General features: G+C 37.1%; 1 protein-coding gene across 1 annotated transcript in view; it reads left to right on the top strand.

Annotated features, from left to right (window-relative positions):
- Nucleotides 1–5,386: 5,386 nt before the first annotated feature.
- Nucleotides 5,387–22,665, top strand: part of LOC130929698 (potassium/sodium hyperpolarization-activated cyclic nucleotide-gated channel 2-like) — a 101,718-nt gene continuing 84,439 nt past the window's right edge. Inside the window, exons 1-2 of the mRNA XM_057857095.1 lie at nucleotides 5,387–6,195; nucleotides 18,827–19,250. Coding sequence (XP_057713078.1) covers nucleotides 5,405–6,195; nucleotides 18,827–19,250 — 1,215 coding nt within the window. The 5' untranslated portion in view covers nucleotides 5,387–5,404. The remainder of the gene's footprint in view (nucleotides 6,196–18,826; nucleotides 19,251–22,665) is intronic.

Raw genomic sequence — 22,665 nt, 5'->3', positions numbered from 1 at the left:
AGTAGTCTTTCCTCATCACCCCACTGTATTAAAAGTCAAAGCTAAAAGGCAAACGGCACGAAAAAAGCGCATTCTCGGCGGCCGAGGTAGAACCGTAGGTGAGGGCGGTCGTCGTGACGATCCCAAGCCGAAAATGGCACTTCTCGGGTGGCGACATGAGAACCGGACAAGACAGTGGGTCGCTGCGTGAGTGAGTCCGGTCGGAAAACGGCTTTTGAAAACGGCGGCTATAGTGAGTGGATCGGGATAGTGAACCTACACCGGCGCACTGCTCTTCATATCTGTTTTCTGTGTGCTGAGTGCTCTTCCTTAGTTCAAAAATACTGCACGCACTCTGAAAATGAGAGCGCCACTGCCACCCACTGAGTGGATGTGCAAGTACACTTTATTCCAGTCCGGCAAAAAAAAAGAAAAAAGCATGTTCCCCGAGGACACATGCGCCCCCCCTGGCATCGCTCTGCGCCCCCCCAGGTTGGCGCGCCCCACTATTTGAGAAGTACTGCTTGGTAGATTTGCAGTGGTCTGATGCTCCTTCCATTTCAATATGATGGCTTGCACAGTGCTCCTTGAGATGTTTAAAGCTTGGGAAATCTTTTTGTATCCAAATCCGGCTTTAAACTTCTCCACAACAGTATCTCGGACCTGCCTGGTGTGTTCCTTGGTTTTCATAATGCTCTCTGCACTTTAAACAGAACCCTGAGACTATCACAGAGCAGGTGCATTTATACGGAGACTTGATTACACACAGGTGGATTCAATTTATCATCATCGGTCATTTAGGACAACATTGGATCATTCAGAGATCCTCACTGAACTTCTGGAGTGAGTTTGCTGCCTGAAAGTAAAGGGGCCGAATAATATTGCACGCCCCACTTTTCAGTTTTTTATTTGTTAAAAAAGTTTAAATTATCCAATAAATGTTGTTCCACTTCACGATTGTGTCCCACTTGTTGTTGATTCTTGACAAAAAAATTAAATTTCATATCTTTATGTTTGAAGCCTGAAATGTGGCAAAAGGTTGCAAGAGTCAAGGGGGCCGAATACTTTTGCAAGGCACTGTACCTTATTGTACCATAGGCGGGGGTTGAGGGGGGCAGTAAACCTCCCGGTGGCCGCAAAATGTCATTGCCTATAATTGACTTTCCTATAAATCAGTGGTTCTTAACCTTACTAAAGGTACCAAACCCAAGGGTGTAGGTTTGGTCTTAACACGGGTAGGGACAATATAACAGCATAACCTGCATGTACACTTTTTGGTGGGGATGGGACATTATTATGACCAAACAGATTATTGAACGGGGGTCACGGCCACATTTCTCACCAATATGAACCTAATTAATTGATAGGTGAAATGATCAAAGCAAAGTACTGTATTGGCCCGAATATAAGACGGCCCTGATTATAAGATGAACCCTCTTTTTCAAGACTCAAGTTTGAAAAAAAGACTTTTTGAACACCAAATTAATTTTTATACAGAAAATAATTACAGTACATCTGAAACAAAAGATTACAATAATATATTCGAGAGAAAAAGCATATTATTTTGCCTCTTTCAAATCTTAATATCTGAACATTTAAATATGTAAACTAAAGTGTGATCACATTCGTGAATAAATGGTTTCTAGTTTTTGAAATGTAAATAAACCAATCTATTGTGATAAAACAACAACATTGCAGTAACTGCATTAACCATCAAAGTCTAACTAACTGTAGTCTTGAAACAAATCTGAATAAGTAAAAACATTGCAATTAAATAATGCAAACTGGTTAAACTTGAGAGTAGGTGAGGTGTGTCATGACAGAACATCGCTTCAATGATATCTGGCGCCATCTAGCGTCATGAATGGGTATAATGTCTAGACAGCGAATATAAGACGACCCCCACTTTTTCAGTCTTGCTTCAATGCAAAAAAACACCATCTTACAGTGCCCTCCATAATTATTGGATTTATAATAATTATGTGGTTTTTAGCTTCTAATATTTTTTTTCCTAAATAATATGGGACCTTAATGAAAAAAACGAGAAAAATCCAACCTTCAATACAAGTGCATTTATTCAGTGGGGGGAAAAAATCCCACATAAAGAAATAATTAGTTGACATCATATAATGTGTGTCACAATTATTAGCACCCCTGGTGTTAATACTCTGTACAACCCCCTTTTGCCAACAAAACAGCACCTAATCTCCTATAATGTTTCACAAAAAGAGAAAAGACAGAAAGAGGGATCTTCAGCCATTCCTCTTTGCAGAATCTCTCTAAATCATCCAGAGACCTGGGTCCTCTCTTCTGTACTCTCCTCTTCAGCTCACCCCACAGGTTTTCAATGGGGTTGAGGTCTGGGGACTGAGATGGCCATGGGAGGAGCTTGATTTTGTGTCTGATGAACCATTTCAGTGTAGATTTGGCCATATGTTTAGGGTCATTGTCTTGCTGAAAGACCCAGTGACGACCCATCTTCAGCTTTCGGGCAGAGGGCAACAGATTTTGATTTAAAATGTCCTGGTATTTCAAAGCATTCATGATGCTATGCACCCTAACAAGGTTCCCAGGGCCTTTGGAAGCGAAACAGCCCCCACAGCATTCCTGACCCAGCTCAATCTTGGTCTCATCTGACCAAAGCACACGGTCCCAGCTGAAGCCTGAGACTGTGTGTATTTTTGTGTGAGACCAAGATTTAGCTTTTTGGCAACAGACACTCTAAGTGGGTCTGGCTGAAAAGCACCTCATACCCACTGTGAAGTATGGGGGTCGGTCAGTGATGCTGTGGGGGCTGTTTCGCTTCCAAAGGCCCTGGGAACCTTGTTAGGGTGCATGGCATCATGAATGCTTTGAAATACCATTTTTTTAAAATCAAAATCTGTTGCCCTCTGCCCGAAAGCTGAAGATGGGTCGTCACTGGGTCTTTCAGCAAGACAATGACCCTAAACATATGGCCAAATCTACACAGAAATGGTTCACCAGACACAAAATCAAGCTCCTCCCATGGCCATTTCAGTCCCTAGACCTTGTTTTGTTGGCAAAAGGGGGTTGTACGAAGTATTAACACCAGGGGTGCTCATAATTGTGACACACATTATTTGATGTCAAATATTTTTTTCTTTATGTGGGATTTTTTCCCCACTGCATTAATGCACTTGTATTGAAGGTGGGTTGGATTTTTCTCTTTTTTTCCATTAAGGTATCATATCATTTGAATTAAATATATATCTATATATATATATATTACAAGCTAAAAAACTCATCTTTTCCAGGGGTGCCAATAATTATGGAGGGCACTGTAAGACTGTTTATTGCATTGAAATAAAATTGAAAAAGAGGGGGTCGTTTTATGTTTGCGGTCTAGACTTTATACCCATTCACGACGCTAGATGACACCAGATATCATTGAAGCGATGTCCTGTCTTGAAAGCTCTGTTATTCTCCCCATTCACGACGCTAGATGGCGCCAGATATCATTGAAGCGATGTTCTATTAACCAGTTTGCATTGTTTTATTGCAGTTTTTTCCGATTCAGATTTGTTTCAAGACTACAGTTAGTTAGACTTCACTTTAATGGTTAATGCAGTTATTGAAATTTTGTTGTTTTATCACTATAGATTGGTTTATTTACATTTCAAAAACCAGAAGCCATTCATTTACGAATGTGATTGCACTTTAGTTTACATATTTAAATGTTCAGATATAAAGATTAGCATGAGACAAAATAACATGCTTTTTCTCTCAAATATATTGTAATAATCATTTGTTTCGGATGTACTATAATTATTTTCTGTAAAAAATTAATTTGGTGTTCAAAAAGTCTTTTTTTCAAACTTCAGTCTTGAAAAAGATATGGGGCGCCGTTTGTAAAGCAGCACATGCCAAAAGTTACGACGACATTTTCTCACATTTAACTTAATTTTAGAGTCACTAAATCTTAAATCTCAATCTTAAATCTAAATTTTAAATCAATCTTAAACGTAAATCCTTAATGTAAATGTTAAATCTAAATCCTGAATCTTAAATCTAAGTCTTAAATCTAAATCTTAAATCTAAATCTTAAACGTAAATCCTTAATGTAAATGTTAAATCTAAATCCTGAATGTTAAATATAAATCTTAAATTTAAATCTTATATTTATAATGTAAATCTTAAATATATATCTTAAATGTAACTCTTAAATCTAAATCGTGAAACGTGTGAAACTAAATATTTAGCTAATATGCAAACACAGTCTGAGCTGCTCCAACTTTTATTTTTATTTTTTTCTCTTCCGGTCACCAGTCATATGAATTTACATGTTACATAAATATTTATTTCCACCCGTTTCAAGATTTAGGATTTACATTTAACATTCACGATTTGGATTTGAGATTCATGCTTAAGATTTACATTTAGGATATATAGCTAAGATGTAGATTGAAGATATATATTTAAAATATAGATTTAAGATTTAGATTGAACATTTAGATTGAACATTTTAGAATTAACATTCAGATTAAGGATTTATATTTAACATTTAGATTTAAGATCAGCCTATATACGCCTATATGCAGACTATGCCTATACGCAGACTATGCAGCTGCTTAGGGCCCCTGACCACCATGGGGCCCCCAATCTGGCAACTGTTTAATTCGTGTTCTATTTTGTTTACTACAGTTTGCTTTATTTGAATTTTGTGAGTTTTGAGACTTGCTTACAAGCTTAAAAAATAAAAGTTCTTCCTTAACTTCTTTCTGTCCTCTTTTAGAAAAAGGTTTGGCGCTATCTACTGTTAGTACTGACAATCATTTGGGGCGAGAAGTTTGAAGTATGCAGTGCAACAAAATCTGATTAATATACAAAATATGGACGTATGGGTTGGATTGCACGTATGGGTTTCACAGTACACTGTGACGAAATGGTGGGCCAAAAATATGGGCCCTTTTGCATTATTTTGCTTAGGGCCCCCAAATGGCCTGGGCCGGCCCTGTTTAAGATATACTGTACATGTAAGATCTACATTTAAGATTTAGATTAAAGATTTAAATTCGTTCTGGATTTAAACATTTGAGCCTAATACTTGTTATTTAAGTATATTTAAATTGCTAAATAATGTCGTAAATGTGCAAAAAAAGTGACTATAATTTTCACACCACATTTTAAACACTGATGCGGTACTAAATGTGAGAAAATGTCGTAATTTTCTTTACCAACGGCGGCCCATAAAAAGGGGGGGTTGTTTTATAATCAGGGCTGTCTTATATCCGGGCCAATAGGGTATTATAAATATTCTTGTAAGTTAATTTTATTGCTGACACTGCGTTTCGGGGTCATCAACATGTCATCAAACTCCGCCTATGGTGGCGGTTGCCCCTCCGCGCCACCCCGATGAATCCGCCTCCTCCGTGTAGTTGCCGGAGGAGGAGGAGGCAGAATCGGGATGAAAAACTTGACGCCAGGAGGGGGAGCCGCCTCCTCGGCTTCCAGGAGGCACTCCAGCGAGGAGCCCTGCCTTCCTCACGCAGAGGACGTTCTCGCCTCCTCACGGCCCACTGCTGCCACGGAGACCCGCGGAGCTGATCCGGGCGATGCTGCCCACCACGGCCGGAGCGGCACAGCATCTGGGGCGGAGGCGTCGGACTCGGAACCGATAGACACCGCGGACGCGACGACGAGTGATGGTCGCATCAGCCTCGCTCCAATTTCCAACATGAAATGCAACAAAAACGGAGAATGCAGGAGGGACTCGGGCACCGGGAGCCTGCGCTCGATCATCTCCAAGACGGAGAAGCAAACCGGGTCGGCGAGGGCCGATGACGCCAAGCGCGGAGCATGTAACTCGACCACCGCCAGCATGGACGGCTCCGTCACGCCAGGCGGGTCCCACGCAGGCGACGGCGTGCCCGAGAAGAAGGACCCCAAGGTGTCCTTCTCCAACGCGCCCAGTCGGAAAGCCTCGTCGTCCCTGCACGGGCCGGGCCAAACCCCGCAGCCCAGGAACTCCGTCACTTTCCAGAAGCCGGACGACGGACCTCCGATCGTCCCCGCCGAGGATGCGGAAGCCCGAGGCAGCCAGGCCAGCTTCATGCAGAGGCAATTCAGTAGTATGCTGCAACCGGGAGTCAACAAATTCTCCTTACGCATGTACGGCAGCCAAAAGGCTGTGGAGCGAGAGCAAGAGAGGGTCAAATCGGCTGGGAATTGGATTATCCACCCTTACAGTGATTTCAGGTAAGACGCACTCAATAATTGTCCTCTACAACTTCACACCGCCGCGCGTTCATCCCACCCGGACAACCTGTTGTCAGTCAAATGGACTCGAGAGAGTTGACGTCGGAAAAGTCAACGCTGGCTCTTTTGCCCTGTTTGTACAGGAGCGCGTCTGGGATGGCCTGCTAACACGTCAGCCGCTCTTTTTGCATTGCGCGGCGGGCGCTCCTAACAAAGAGTGGCGGCTCGCTCCATTTCCAAATCGTTTCACACATCGACTGAGTCAGCCTTATGTAGATTTATGAAAAAAAAAAAAAAAAAAAACATAAACAAACGTACGGGTAGGCTTGAGGTAATACGCGTGCGCGATGCACACAGTAACGGAATGTCACCTTGAGCCAAAAGCACGCTCACTAGAGACATATCCGCCCGGATCCCGCATCCTAATCTATTTACTGAAGTAAAAATAAGAATGAAAATGGCGACAAACATTTAATCAGACACGCACGCCAAAGGGTAACTTAATCCGCGTGTTGTGGTTGTTACATGCAAATTTATAACGTCTCATAGGCGGAGTTTGACTTTTGACATGTTGATGACCCCAAAACGCAGTGTCAGCAAGAATATTTATAATAATAAGTTGACAATGAGCATTTTTTGTTTCCCATCATTCTTGAGGGGAATTCTAAATCAGGCTGCTTATAGGCAATACTCTTCGCCAAGATCATCATCCATTGAATTTGGTACGCCCGCCGGTGTCGTGCCAATGTAGTTACCCCAGTCAAAAATGGTATCCCCTGGGCGTAGTTATATGGAGGTAGATTTGGTTCTTTATTATTCTATCAAAATAGAAGTTGCTTCAATAAAAAAAAAAAAAAGTTGCTTCAATCAGAAAAAATGTTTTTGAATGCAAAAAATAAATTTAACAAAAATCTGAAGAAAAAAAATGCACGTGAAAGCTATTTTTCTTTGATTCATTTTTAATTAAAAAAAAAATTTTTTTTGGATTGAAGTAATATTGATTTGTGTTTGGGCCACATTTTGGCTAGGACATTTTTCTCTTTATTATTCAATCAAAAATAAGTTAAAAGCTTAAAAAAAATATAGATTTTCAAAAAGAAAAATCTCTTCAATCAAAAAAAAGAAACATTTCAATCATAGAAAAAAGTTTTCGAATGCGAAGAAATATTTGAGATTAAAAACTAACCCCAAAAAAGTTGCTTCGATCAAAAAAATATTTTCAATCAAAAAAAAAAATCATTAAATGTTTTTTTCTCTAATACACACACACACACACACACACACACACACACACACACACACACACACACACACACACACACACACACACACACACACACACACACACACATATATATATATACGTATATTTTTAACCAAAAAAGTCGCTTCAATCCCAAAAAAAAAATGTTTTCCAATGCAAAAATAAATTTAACAAAAAACTAAAAAAAAAATGCTTGTGAAAGCTATTTTTCTTTGATTAATTTTCTTTTTTTGGGGGGGGGGCGGTTGAAGCAATGTTGATTTGTGTTTGGGCCACATTTTGGCTAGGACATTTTTCTCTTTATTATTCAATCAAAAATAAGTTGCTTCAAAAAATAGAGATTTTCAAAAAGTAAAATCTCTTCAATCAAAAAAAAAAAAAAAAAAAAGAAACATTTCAATCATAGGAAAAAGTTTTTGAATGCGAAGAAATATTTGAGATGAAAAAGTAACCCCCAAAAAGTTGCTTCGATCAAAAAAATATTTTCAATCAAAGAAAAAAAAAATTATTACATTTTTTTCCCTCTAATACATATATATACCCGTATATTTTCAACCAAAAAAGTCATTTCAATTTAAAAAAAAATGTTTTTGAATGCAAAAATAAATTTAACAAAAATTTTTTTTTTTTTTTCAAAAAGCATGTGAAAGCTATTTTTCTTTGATTAATTTTTATTTTTATTTTTTTTTATTGAAGTAATGTTGATTTGTGTTTGGGCCACATTTTGGCTAGGACATTTTTTCTCTTTATTATTTAATCAAAAATAAGTTGCTTCAAAAAATATAGATTTTCAAAAAGAAAAATCTCTTCAATCAAAAAAAGAAAATTTCAATTATAGAAAAAAGTTTTTGAATGCGAAGAAATATTTGAGATGAAAAACTAACTCCAAAAAAGTTGCTTCAAATCAAAAAAATATTTTCAATCAAAGAAAAAAAAAATCATTTTTCAAAATATTTTTTTCTTTACTATATATATATATAAATATATATATATATATATATATATATATATATATATATATATATATATATATATATATTTTTTTTTTTTTTAAATTATAATGCAAAGCAAATGACTGTCTAAGGTGATCGAAAAATAATTTCGACCCATTATAAAAATGTTTTTTTTGTTCATTTCATTCATTTTTGTTGCAGTTTTATTGCTTTACAACTTTTATATACATGTAGGAAAGTGAATTACATGCAATGACACTTTTCGGCCACCAGGGGCGGCCTGCCCCCCCCTTAAAATCCGTTTATGCGTCTTAATCAGATTATTTTTCCTTAAATCTTACTTTTACTTTAAGTAAAAATTAGGGCTGTCAAACGATTAAAATTTTTAATCGAGTTAATTACATCTTACAAATTTATTAATCGTAATTACTCGCAATTCAAACCATCTATAAAATATGCCATATTTTTCTGTAAATTATTGTTGGAATGGAAAGATAAGACACAAGATGGATCTATACATTCAACATACAGTACATAAGTACTGTATTTCTTTATTATAACAATAAATCAACAAAATGGCATTAACATTATTAACATTCTGTTAAAGCGATTTATGGATAGAAAGACTTGTAGTTCTTAAAATATAAATGTTAGTCCAAGTTATAGAAATTTTATATTAAAACCCCTCTTATTGTTTTCGTTTTAATAAAATTTGTAAAACTTTCAATGAAAAAATAAACTAGTAGCCCACCATTGTTGATGTCAATAATTACACAATGCTCATGGGTGCTGAAGCCCATAAAATCAGTCGCACCCAAGCGCCAGCAGAGGGCGACAAAACTCCAAAAAACTCAAGTAACAAGTGGACATTGCACTGTGCTGCCATTTTAATCTGTTCGAGCGGGGCATGTGCGTTAATTGCGTCAAATATTTTAACGTGATTAATAAAAAAAATTAATTACCGCCCGTTAACGCGATAATTTTGACAACCCTAGTAAAAATTACTATTTGTTCTTAAACATACCGGTCCTTCTCATGAAATTAGCATATTGTGATAAAGTTCATTATTTTCTGTAATGTACTGATAAACATTCGACTTTCATATATTTTGGATTCATTACACACAACTGAAGTAGTTCAAGCCTTTTATTGTTTTGATGTTGATGATTTTGGAAAAAAAAGTCAAGAAAACCCAAAAATCCCTATCTCAAAAAATCGGCATATTTCATCCGACCAATACAAAAAAAAGTGTTTTTAATACAAAAAAAGTCAACCTTCCATCAATTACTGTATTGGCCCGAATATAAGATGACCCTGATTATAAGACGACACCCTCTTTTTCAAGAGTCAAGTTTGAAAAAAAACCTTTTTGAACACCAAATTAATTTTTATACACAAAATAGTTTCAGTACATCTGAAAAAAAAAAGATTATCACAATATATTTGAGCGAAAAAGCATGTTATTTTGCCTCATTCAAATCTTAATATCTGAACCTTTAAATATGTAAACCACAGCCCCAAAACATCACTGCTCTAGAGGAGATCTGCATGGAGGAATGGGCCAAAATACCAGCAACAGTGCGTGAAAAGCTTGTGAAGAGTTACAGAAAACCATTGGCCTCCGTTATTGCCAACAAATGGTACATAACAAAGTATTGAGATGAACTTTTGGTATCGACCAAATACTAATTTTCCACTCTAATTTGGAAATAAATTCTTTAAAAATCAAACAATGTGATTTTCTGTTTTTTTTTCCACATTCTGTCTGTCATGGTTGAGGTTTACCCATGTTGACAATTACAGGCCTCTCTAATATTTTCAAGTGGGAGAACTTGCACAATTAGTGCTTGACTAAATACTTATTTGCCCCACTGTATATATATATATACGTATTAGGGCTGCAGCTATCGATTATTTTAGTAGTTGATTAACCGATTAACTCGATTAACTAGAATAATCGAGTAATCGGATAAAGAAAATAAAAAATTACAATACCTGAGCTGAGCCTCAAACCGTATAACAAAATAAATAAATGAAGATCTTTTTCTTTACAAAGCTCTTAACAAATGGTTTGAACACATCTTCCCACAAAAAACAAAACATGCATAAATAAAAAAAAAAAACATTAGCTCAAACAAAAACTTATGTTATGTTGATCTTAACAGGGAGCAGCTAGATTCATCCATGTGAAATGTGTTATGTCACATTCACTGTTGCCACTAGAAGGCAATGTATCCACCCAAATCAATAAAACTAAATGCAAACACTTTCAAAACAAACCATTACAACACTGCTTTAATTAAACGAATACTCGAAGCAGCAAAATTGAATTCGAATCTTTTTTCTAATCGAATTACTCTAGTTAATCGATTAATCGTTGCAGCACTAATATGTATATATGATATATTTATATATATAATACATATACAGGATATATGTAGATGGCGGAAAACACTAAGGTGACTTGAAGTTCCGCTCGCAACCCCCAATTTGTCCAAATTTCAAAATTGTCCGATGTAGACGTGTGATACAGCATTGGAAAGCTTAAAATCTCAATTTTCTGGGGGAAGAAAAATTTTGAACAGGAGGGGATTTAAAAAAAAAAAAAAAAATACAGCAAAACCTTAACTGGAGGTGAGAGCACGACAGAGCAGAATTAAAGACACCATAATTTTAATGAGATATTATCACGTACTTACCTCGTTTTGATCCAAAAACTCCATATAGCATGTATCACCGAGTGTCAAGACACAGATGTGAATGGCCACAGCCGGATTTTGGGGGGATTTTATGGGTGAAACACGGTAATATAACAAGGGTCACGATGCAGAAATCGCAGACATCAAGGAGTAATCGAGATTTACATTTTCATATATTTACCCTTTAAACTTTTTTTTTTTTCCAATTTTTCTTTGTTTGTATCGACTATTTATCATGTAAAATATTGGGGAAAATGCGACAGTAACGAAAAAAATACAATTAAGCGATAGTTATAAGGTAGATATCCGTGACTTTTTTACAGACGCCTATTTTTTCATTGTGACGTAATTTGTTTAAAAGTTTAAAATATGTAATTTTTTTGAAGTCGTTTTTTTTTAAACTAAATATTAGACATCGATTAATGATTCTAAGCTAAAACTGACAGACATTTTGAATAATAAATATAATTACTTACCTTTCTTTTTATGGCTGGGTTGAAACAAAAGCGGTTGCGCGACGTCTGTAAATGGGGCTTTCCGGGGTAAAACGGACAAATTAAAAACAGTTCGGGGGCTTAATGCGCCATGAATCTGCTATGGCAGCATATACAGTGCCTTGCAAAAGTATTCGGCCCCCTTGAATCTTGCAACCTTTTGCCACATTTCAGGCTTCAAACATGAAATTTATTTTTTTTTGTCAAGAATCAACAACAAGTGGGACACAATCGTGAAGTGGAACAACATTAATTGGATAATTTAAACTTTTTTAACAAATAAAAAACTGAAAAGTGGGGCGTGCAATATTATTCCGCCCCTTTACTTTCAGTGCAGCAAACTCACTCCAGAAGTTCAGTGAGGATCTCTGAATGATCCAATGTTGTCCTAAATGACCGATGATGATAAATAGAATCCACCTGTGTGTAATCAAGTCTCCGTATAAATGCACCTGCTCTGTGATAGTCTCAGGGTTCTGTTTAAAGTGCAGAGAGCATTATGAAAACCAAGGAACACACCAGGCAGGTCCGAGATACTGTTGTGGAGAAGTTTAAAACCGGATTTGGATACAAAAAGATTTCCCAAGCTTTAAACATCTCAAGGAGCACTGTGCAAGCCATCATATTGAAATGGAAGGAGCATCAGACCACTGCAAATCTACCAAGACCCGGCCGTCCTTCCAAACTTTCTTCTCAAACAAGGAGAAAACTGATCAGAGATGCAGCCAAGAGGCCTATGATCACTCTGGATGAACTGCAGAGATCTACAGCTGAGGTGGGAGAGTCTGTCCATAGGACAACAATCAGTCGTACACTGCACAAATCTGGCCTTTATGGAAGAGTGGCAAGAAGAAAGCCATTTCTCAAAGATATCCATAAAAAGTCTCGTTTAAAGTTTGCCACAAGCCACCTGGGAGACACACCAAACATGTGGAAGAAGGTGCTCTGGTCAGATGAAACCAAAATTGAACTTTTTGGCCACAATGCAAAACGATATGTTTGGCGTAAAAGCAACACAGCTCATCACCCTGAACACACCATCCCCACTGTCAAACATGGTGGTGGCAGCATCATGGTTTGGGCCTGCTTTTCTTCAACAGGGACAGGGAAGATGGTTAAAATTGACGGGAAGATGGATGCAGCCAAATACAGGAACATTCTGGAAGAAAACCTGTTGGTATCTGCACAAGACCTGAGACTGGGACGGAGATTTATCTTCCAACAGGACAATGATCCAAAACATAAAGCCAAATCTACAATGGAATGGTTCAAAAATAAACGTATCCAGGTGTTAGAATGACCAAGTCAAAGTCCAGACCTGAATCCAATCGAGAATCTGTGGAAAGAGCTGAAGACTGCTGTTCACAAACACTCTCCATCCAACCTCACTGAGCTCGAGCTGTTTTGCAAGGAAGAATGGGCAAGAATGTCAGTCTCTCGATGTGCAAAACTGATAGAAACATACCCCAAGCGACTTGCAGCTGTAATTGGAGCAAAAGGTGGCGCTACAAAGTATTAACGCAAGGGGCCGAATAATATTGCACGCCCCACTTTTCAGTCTTTTATTTGTTAAAAAAGTTGAAATTATCCAATAAATTTTTTTCCACTTCACGATTGTGTCCCATTTTTTGTTGATTCTTGACAAAAAATTAAAATTTTATATCTTTATGTTTGAAGCCTGAAATGTGGCGAAAGGTTGCAAGGTTCAAGGGGGCCGAATACTTTTGCAAGGCACTGTATATTTTTCTATCAAACACACCAGTTCTTTTGGCTTAAAATTACGCAGTTTATTTTAAAGAAGGTTGCAAGATCAGAAACTGCTTTTTCAGCCTTATCTGTGTTTTCCGCCATATTAAATATGTTCTGCTTTGCTAAATGGAGGTTAGTGACACATACTTTCAATTAAACTAAAGTTTTAAAAGTTTAACCCTTAATGCCATTGGTGTCTATCTTCATCAATAGCAGCCAATTAGTCTGAGCTTCATTTTTGAAATAATTTTTCAACACTTTTCCACATTCCTTGGGTCAAACTGGCTCGGCAAAACTCGTCAGAAGCTGAACAGGGTCAGGAAATGTCTTTTCTTGGTTTGTGTGGCTTTCAGCAACACTCAAAGCGGACAGCTCCCTTACTCTATTGCCATTAACGTCTGGCCCATTTGTATCACATAACACAGCGTCTGTATACCACTTACGGGCTCCAGCTTGAGTTAAACATAGCTGCCGGAGACCACAGGCCACCGTAGAGAGACCTCGTCTCCCACGCAGAGTTCAACCGCAGCTGCCTTTACTCTCATTGTCATGCTAATGCATGCGCGGTGCGAGCGCCATCACCGGGGTGCTTATTACTGTTGCGATGGCGCGCAGGAGTCGGAGCTCGTTGCATAAGTCGCAGGGTAGTGACTCAGCGCTGCACCTGTCCTGCAGAGACAGCTGTGACGGGGGGGGGGGGACATCACATACTTTTACGCTGACTGCACGTCAACGTTAGCGTAGAAGTCCATGTGGGCTGCATGCGCAAATCCAAGGCGGTTGCGTATTTGAAATAGTGGAATAAGTTGTTCTTCAAAACTAAATCTAAAGCCAACAAAATTGGAATTCTACTAACATGAGTTGAAAATGTCATTGTCAAGCTAACAAAGCTAGCAGCAATATCGTTGTTAGTCAGTGTTGTTTTTGGCTACCATTTAATTATCGTGTTAATCTTTTCGGACGTAGTCCTAGTCAAATCTGAGTCATTCCAAAACGCGTTCGTCTTCGTCTAGTTTTCATTGACGAAAACTCAAAGACAATGGTCGAGCAGATATTGTAGCATCTACATGGACAACGGTGATTATAATTCACACTCAGCAAGAAAAAAGTACATTTATTTCAGTAATGATACCTATATGGACGCCACGAACTGTGTGTAAAAAATAATTTAAAATGACGCTCGCCATGCTAAATGCTGATGCTAACGCGAATGCTACGCTAACGCTACAAGTTACATTTAGTGCATGATAATCACTCAGCACGGACCTTTAAAGGCTAAAGTAACATTGCGTATTCTCTCTTGCCAAGATTAGAAAACAAATCTTACCATGTGTTTCAAAAAATGCAGTCAGTCACCCAAGACACGTTTTTAATTCTTCATCGTCATGAAATAATTGTTTGTTGACAATTTTTTGTCGTTACGGTCATCGCTGACGAAAACAACAATGAAACACAAACAGAAAGACAATTAAGAACTACTCACAGCCATGTATTCTTTATCCTCTGCAAAGAAAAAAAAACATTTTCACTGTTTGTAATATACTGCCTCCCGGTGGCCAACGTATGCACATCATGCAATATCCACTACACGTCTTGATACATTTTTGTTATTATTGTATGTTTTAATAACACACAACACTATGTCCTATTTTCTACTAATAACATAAAAAATAATATTTGAAATTATTATTTTTTAATTATTATTATTTTTTATTATTATTATTTTAACTATTTTAAAGTATTTTTTTCCAATCTTGCAGTAATTTAATGGCTTTTATACAGAATACAGAGCCCGTAAAGGGACATCGACAGAAATAAAATAAATTTAAGCAGTCTGGTGCGCACCAGATTGTGTCCCCCAGATGTCCCCAAATCAACAGGAAGTCACCTGATATCAACAAGACGTGTCCCCCAAACGTCCCCAAATCAACAGTCAGGAAAGTGACCTGATATCAACAGGAAGTGTCCCCGAAATGTCCCCAAATTAACAGGAAGTGACCTGATATCAACCGGACGTGTCCCCCAAATATCCCTAAATTAACAGGAAGCTACTGGATATCAACAGTATGTGTACCCCAAATGTCCCCAAATCAACAGGAAGTGACCTGACAGGGACATCAGCAGATACAAAATAAATTTAAGCAATTTGGCGCGCACCAGACTGTTTCTAGTGCGCACCAGTAACTATCTGGTAAACATTATCATTTTATAGCATTTAATTATTATTTTTATTTAATCTAGTGGACTTTTGCAATGCAAGTTAGTCAATTGTTGTAAACATTAGCATTATATAGCATTTAAGCTAGCGGACTTTTGCTAAGCAAGTCGGACAATTGTTGTAAACATTAGCATTTTATAGCATGTAAGCTATCAGACTTTTGCTATGCAAGTTAGACAATTGCAACAACGCAACAATTTGTTAACTCCTGTATGGAAGCATTATTGAATACCAGTCCAGCCAGACCCAACGCTGCCAACAGAGGGTAGTGTGTCCTCCACCATTAAAAAAAAATACAATACTTTTTGAGTTTTTGGATAGTTTTCTTTATTTATTTATTCATTATTTATTTTGGATAATTATTTTGCGTAGGAACGGAACTCGTTCTTAACATGGGGACAACCTGTATTACAGTATACATCATACTTTTGTATGCACTCCAAAGGAGAGACAGCGAGAACGAAAAGTGGTATTTGGTATGCGGCAAAATTGATTTTGCCATGTGGCATTTTTTTGGTTATGTGACATAATGGATTTTGGCATGTGGCATTTTTTTGTATGTGGCAAAATGGCTTTTGGCATGTGGCATCTTTATTTGGTATCTGGCAAAATGGATTTTGGTATGTGGCATTTTTTGGGTATGTGGCAAAATAGCTTGATGTGGCAAAATGGATTTTGCCATGTGGCATTTTTTTTTTTTTTTGAGTATGTGACATAATGGATTTTGGCATGTGGCATTTTTTTGTATGTGGCAAAATGGCTTTTGGCATGTCGCATCTTTATTTGTTATCTGGCAAAATGGATTTTGGTTTGTGGCATTTTTTTTTTTTGGTATGTGGCAAAATGGCTTTTGGCATGTGGCATGTATTTGGTATGTGGCAAAGTGGATTTTGGCATGTGGCATTTTTATGGCATGTGCCATTTTTTTGGTATATGGCCAAATGGATTTTGTCATGTGCCATTTTCTTGTGGCAAAATCGTTGTTGGCATGTGGGATTTTTATTTGGTATGTGGCCAAATGGATTTGGCATGAGGCATTTATTTATGGTATGTGGTATTTTCATTGTTATGTGGCAAAGTGGATTTTGGCATGTGGCATTTTTATGGCATGTGGCAAAATGGATTTTGCCATGTGGCCTTTTTCTTGGTACATGGCAAAATGGTTGTTGGCCTGTGGCATTTTTTTGGTTTATGGCAAAATGGCTTTTGGCATGTGGCATTTATTTGGTATGTGATATTTTCATTTGGTATGTGGCAAAGTGGATTTTGGCATGTGGCATTTTTATGGCATGTGGCATTTTTCTTGGTATGTGGCAAAATGGTTGTTGGCCTGTGGCATTTTTTTGGTATGTGGCAAAATGGCTTTTGGTATGTGGCATTTTTATGTGGTATGTGGCCAAATGGATTTGGCATGTGGCATTTTTTATCGGTATGTGGCAAAATGGATTTTGCCATGTAGCATTTTTCTTGGTATGTGGCAAAATGGTTTTTGGCATGTGGCATTTTTTTTGGTATGTGGAAAAATGGCTTTTGGCATGTGGCATTTTTAGTTAGTATGTGGCAAAATAGATTTTGGTATGTGGCTTTTTTTTTTTTTTTTTTTTTTTTTTTTTTGGTATGTGGCAAAATGGCTTTATGTGGCAAAATGCATTTTGGCATGTGGCAAAATGGCTTTTGCCATGTGGCAATTTTTGGTAAGTGGCAAAATAGGATTTTGAATGTGGCATATTTTTCGGTATGTGGCAAAATGGCTTTTGGCATGTGGCATTTTTATTTGGTATGTGGCAATATGAATTTTGGCATGTGTCTTTTTTTTTGCATTGGGCATTTTTTTTTTGGTATGTGAAAAATGGCTTTATGTGGCAAAATGCATTTTGGCATGTGGCAAAATGGCTTTTGCCATGTGCCAATTTTTGGTAAGTGGCAAAATAGGATTTTGAATGTGGCATATTTTTTGGTATGTGGCAAAATGGCTTTTGGCATGTGGCATTTTTATTTGGTATGTGGCAATATGAATTTTCGCATGTGTCTTTTTTTTTGCATTGGGCATTTTTTTTTTTGGTATGTGAAAAATGGCTTTATGTGGCAAAATGCATTTTGGCATGTGGCAAAATGGCTTTTGCCATGTGCCAATTTTTGGTAAGTGGCAAAATAGGATTTTGAATGTGGCATATTTTTTGGTATGTGGCAAAATGGCTTTTGGCATGTGGCATTTTTATTTGGTATGTGACAATATGGATTTTGTCATGTGTCTTTTTTTTTGCATTGTGCATTTTTTTTGGTATGTGAAAAATGGCTTTATGTGGCAAAATGGATTTTGGCATGTGGCAACACGGATTTTGCCATGTAGCATTTGGCAAAATTGATTTTGTAATGTGGCACATTTTTTGGAATGTGGCAAAATGGCTTTAACATGTGGCATTTTTATTTGTTATGCGGAATTTTTATTTGGTATGGGGCAAAATTGATTTTGGCATGCAGCATTTTTTTGGGCATGTGGCATTTCTTTGGTATGTGGCAAAATGGATTTTGCCATGTGGCATTTTTTGGTATGTAGCAAAATGACATTTAGCATGTGGCATTTTTATTTGTTATGTGGCATTTTTATTTGGTATGTGGCAAAGTGGATTTTGGTATGTGGCATTTTTTTGGGAATGTGGCATCTTTTTGGTATGTGGCAAAACGGCTTTTGCCGTGTGGCATTTTTCTTGGCATGTGGCAAAATGGGTTTTGGCATGTGGCATTTTTTAGGTATGTGGCAAAATGGCTTTTGGCATGTGACATTTTTATTTGGTATTTGGCAAGTGACATTTTTATTTGGTATGTGGCATTTTTTGGGTATGTGGCAAAAATGGCCTTACGTGGCAAAGTGAATTACGTGGCAAAGTGAATTTTGGTATTTGCCACATACCAAAATCCATTTTGCCACATACAAAAAAATGCCACACGGCAAAATCCATTTTGCCACATATCCCCAAAAAATGCCACATGCCAAAAAAAAAATTGCCACATGCCAAAAGCCATTTTGCCACATACCAAATACCACTTTTCGTTCTTGGCTCTGCTGGAAAGTGAAAGGAGAACTACATCTTAATTGATGGTAATATACATCCTACGGATGGACTGGATGTCTATCACCATTCATGGAAGCCAATGAGTTAAACAGTAGTTTTTTTTTGCTGCATTTTGAATTCTAATCTTAACTGTTTTTTTTCTCCCTCCGCACATACACACACACCTCACGCCCACTTCAGGTTCTACTGGGATTTCACAATGCTGCTGTTTATGGTGGGCAACCTGATCATCATCCCTGTGGGCATCACCTTCTTCAAAGAGGAGACCACCACGCCCTGGATCATCTTCAACGTGGTCTCGGACACTTTCTTCCTCATGGACCTGGTGCTCAACTTCCGCACGGGAATCATCATCGAGGACAACTCGGACATCATTTTGGACCCTGAAACTATTAAGAAAAAGTACTTAAAGACGTGGTTCATAGTGGACTTCATCTCATCCATCCCAGTGGATTACATATTTCTAATAGTGGAGAAAGGAATCGATTCCGAAGTGTACAAGACCGCTCGAGCCCTGAGGATCGTTCGCTTCACCAAGATCTTGAGTCTTCTGCGACTGTTGAGGCTCTCGAGATTAATACGCTACATACACCAATGGGAAGAGGTAAGAAAATTAAGAAATTTTTTTTTTCTTCTATCGGATTAATGTCTGCCGCATGGGTTGACCAAAGCCCCAACTTTGGTCAACACAGATTAAGTCGCTAGCACCCGACTAGAGGTGTGACAAAACAGGTAGTCCTCGGGTTACGGCGTACTCGACTTACGCAATTTTGACTTTACGACGCCAGAGTCTTGTGTATAGGTGGAGTTTGACTTTTGGGCAGGGTGGGCACAACATGTCGATGACCCAAAAACGCAGTGTCAGCAATAAAATTAACTTACAAGAATATAGTAATAAGTTGAAAATGAGCGTTTTTTGTTTCCCGTCATTCTTGAGGGGAATTCTAAATCAGGGCGCTTAGCAAAGCGATACTTTTCACCAAGATCCATTGAATACGGTACGCCCACCAGTGTCGTGCCAATGTAGTTACTCCAGTCAAAAATTGTATCCCCTGGGCAGAGCCATATGGAGGTAGATTTGTGTCTTCATTATTCGATCCCCCTAAAAAAGTTGCTTCAATCAAAAAAAATCCCTTCAATCAAAAAAAAAAAAAAAGTGTTTGAATGCAAAAATAAATTTGAAACTCAAAAAATGCATTTTAAAGTTATTTTTCTTTGAATTTTTTGGCTTGAAGTCAAATTTTTTTTGGGTCGAAGCAACTTTTTTTGATTGAATTAAGGTTGTTTTGCGTCTTTATTATTCAATCAAAAAATAAGTTGCTTCAAACAAAAAAATATATATTTTCAAAATAAAAATCACTTCGATCAAAAAAAAAAAAAAAAAAAAAAATCAATCATAGAAAAAATATTTTAGACTCAAATATTTGCATTTGAACACTTAATATTTCGTTAAAAAAGTTTTCTTTCATTTTAGCTATCCTTTTTGTGTTTGGGCCATATTATGGGAGGGACATTTGTGTTTAAATCATTCAATCCCCCCAAAAGTTGCTTAATCCAAAAAAATATTTTCAAACAAAGAAAATAATTTAAAAATTTTTGAAAAATAAAATTGCCCTCCCCTATTTTATTTTATTATTATTTTTTTTAAATAATATGCAAAACAAATGAGCGTCTAAGGTGCTCATCACATGATCTGTTTGAAAATTTTTTTTTTTTTGATGTGTTATTTGTTTTATTGCTTTACAACTTTTATACGTAAAGGAAAGTCAATTACATGCAATGACACTTGTTGGCCATATGTATATATACATCTACATATATATATATATATATATATATATATATATATATATATATATATATATATATATATACAGTACATATGTATTTTTTAAATTAAATCGTTTTCTAATTGTATTTAACGTTACAGACATAATATGTTACACTCATCCAGAGTCTTTGGTTTAGGCTTAAGGTAGGGTTATCAAATTTATCCCGATAACGGCGGTAATTAATTTTTAAAAAAATGTGTTACGTTAAAATATTTAACGCAATTAATGCATGCGCTGCACGATCCACTCACGCACTGTCGCGCTCAATCTGTAATGGCGCCGTTTTACTTATATACAGAGATAAAAGGCAGCGTAAAATGAGTAGAGTGAATTTTGGCAGCCTTTGGAGCCTTTTTTTAATTGGCTAAAGCCTTACAATCCCTCTACCTACGATTAGAAACATTGTGGGAAGCAATGTGGGGAAGAAAAGTATTAATTGATCTTTTTCTTAACACCCTATGTTATTTCCTAACGCAGAGAAGATATATCAATTGGTACCTCTACGAACAGTCATGGGTGCACTTCCCATCATGCATTTGGGCAGAACAGATGGCTACAGTATCATTTACTGAAAGCTCAACAAATACACTAGATGGCAATATTTAGTCACAATATACAAAGTCACATTTATCCTTTAAGAATTACAAGTCTTTCTATCCGTGGATCCCTCTCACAGAAAGAATGTTAATAATGTAAATGCCATCTTGAGGATTTATTGTCATAATAAACAAATACAGTACTTATGTACTGTATGTTGAATGTATATATTCGACCGAGTTTTAGTCATTTTTTTCTTAATGCATTGCCAAAATGTATATGATCAGGAAAAATTATCGGGAAAGATTGGAATTGAATGGGGAGCAAAAAAAAAAAAAGCAATCGGATTGGGAAATATCGGGATCGGCAGATACTCAAACTAAAACGATCGGGATCGGATCGGGAGCAAAAAAACTTGATCGGAACAACCCTATTTATAAGTGTTTCTAATAACATATTTTAGTCAAAGAGAACAATTGTGGCTTATTAGAGCTTACAAGTCTTTAAGTCTCTGGTACACTTTCAGGCATTTTTTTAGTACGTCCTTCCTATATACATCTAAACCAGCGGTCTCAAACCGACTCCACAAAGGGCCGCAGTGGGTCCTGGTTTTTGTTCCAACAGATCCAGCACAAACAGTTCAACCAATGAGGTTTCTACTAACATAAGCAGCACCTGATTGCAATCAACTGATTACACTTGTAAGAAACCAGATTGGTGAAAAGGTATTTGTCTCGTTTGGTTGGAATGAAATCCAGTACCCCCTGCGGCCCTTTGAGGACCGGTTTGAGACCACTGATCTAAACAAAACAAGCTGAAATCGCATGGTACTACTGAGGATGTCAAATTCGCCAGTGTAGGATATTTTGGGAGAACACCGGTTTAAATCAAAATATGGTTGACCTATAAAAGAATGGTAAATATTAGGGTTGTTCCGATCATGTTTTTTTGCTCCCGATCCGATCCCGATCGTTTTAGTTTGAGTATCTGCCGATCCCGATATTTCCCGATCCGATTGCTTTTTTTTTTTTTTTGCTCCGGATTCAATTCCAATCATTCCTGATAAGTTTTCCTGATAAGTTTTCCCGATCATATAAATTTTGGCAATGCATTAAGAAAAAAATGAATAAAACTCGGACGAATATATATATTCCACGTACAGTACATAAGTACTGTATTTGTTTATTATTACAATAAATCCTCAAGATGGCATTTACATTATTAACATTCTTTCTGTGAGAGGGATCCACGGATAGAAAAACTTGTAATTCTTAAAGGATAAATGTGACTTTGTTTATTGTGACTAAATATTGCCATCTAATGTATTTGTTGAGCTTTCAGTAAATGATACTGTCGCCATTTAACTGTTCTGCCCAAATGCATGATGGGAAGTGCAACCATGACTGTGCGTAGTGACACCAATTGATAGTTCTTCTCTGCGTTGGGAAATAACATAGGGTGTTAAGAAAAAGATCAATTACTACATTTCTTCCCCACATTGCTTCCCACGATATTTTTAATCGTAGGGAGAGGAATTGCAAGGCTTTAGCCAATTAAAAAAATGCTCCAAAGGCTGCCAAAATTCACTCTACTCATTTTACGCTGCCTTTTAGCTCTATATATAGGTAAAACGGCGCCATTACAGATTGA

Source organism: Corythoichthys intestinalis, chromosome 14 (genome assembly GCF_030265065.1).
Source record: "Corythoichthys intestinalis isolate RoL2023-P3 chromosome 14, ASM3026506v1, whole genome shotgun sequence".
Taxonomy (NCBI): Eukaryota; Metazoa; Chordata; class Actinopteri; order Syngnathiformes; family Syngnathidae; genus Corythoichthys; species Corythoichthys intestinalis.
This window is presented reverse-complemented; position numbering and strand designations above follow the sequence as displayed.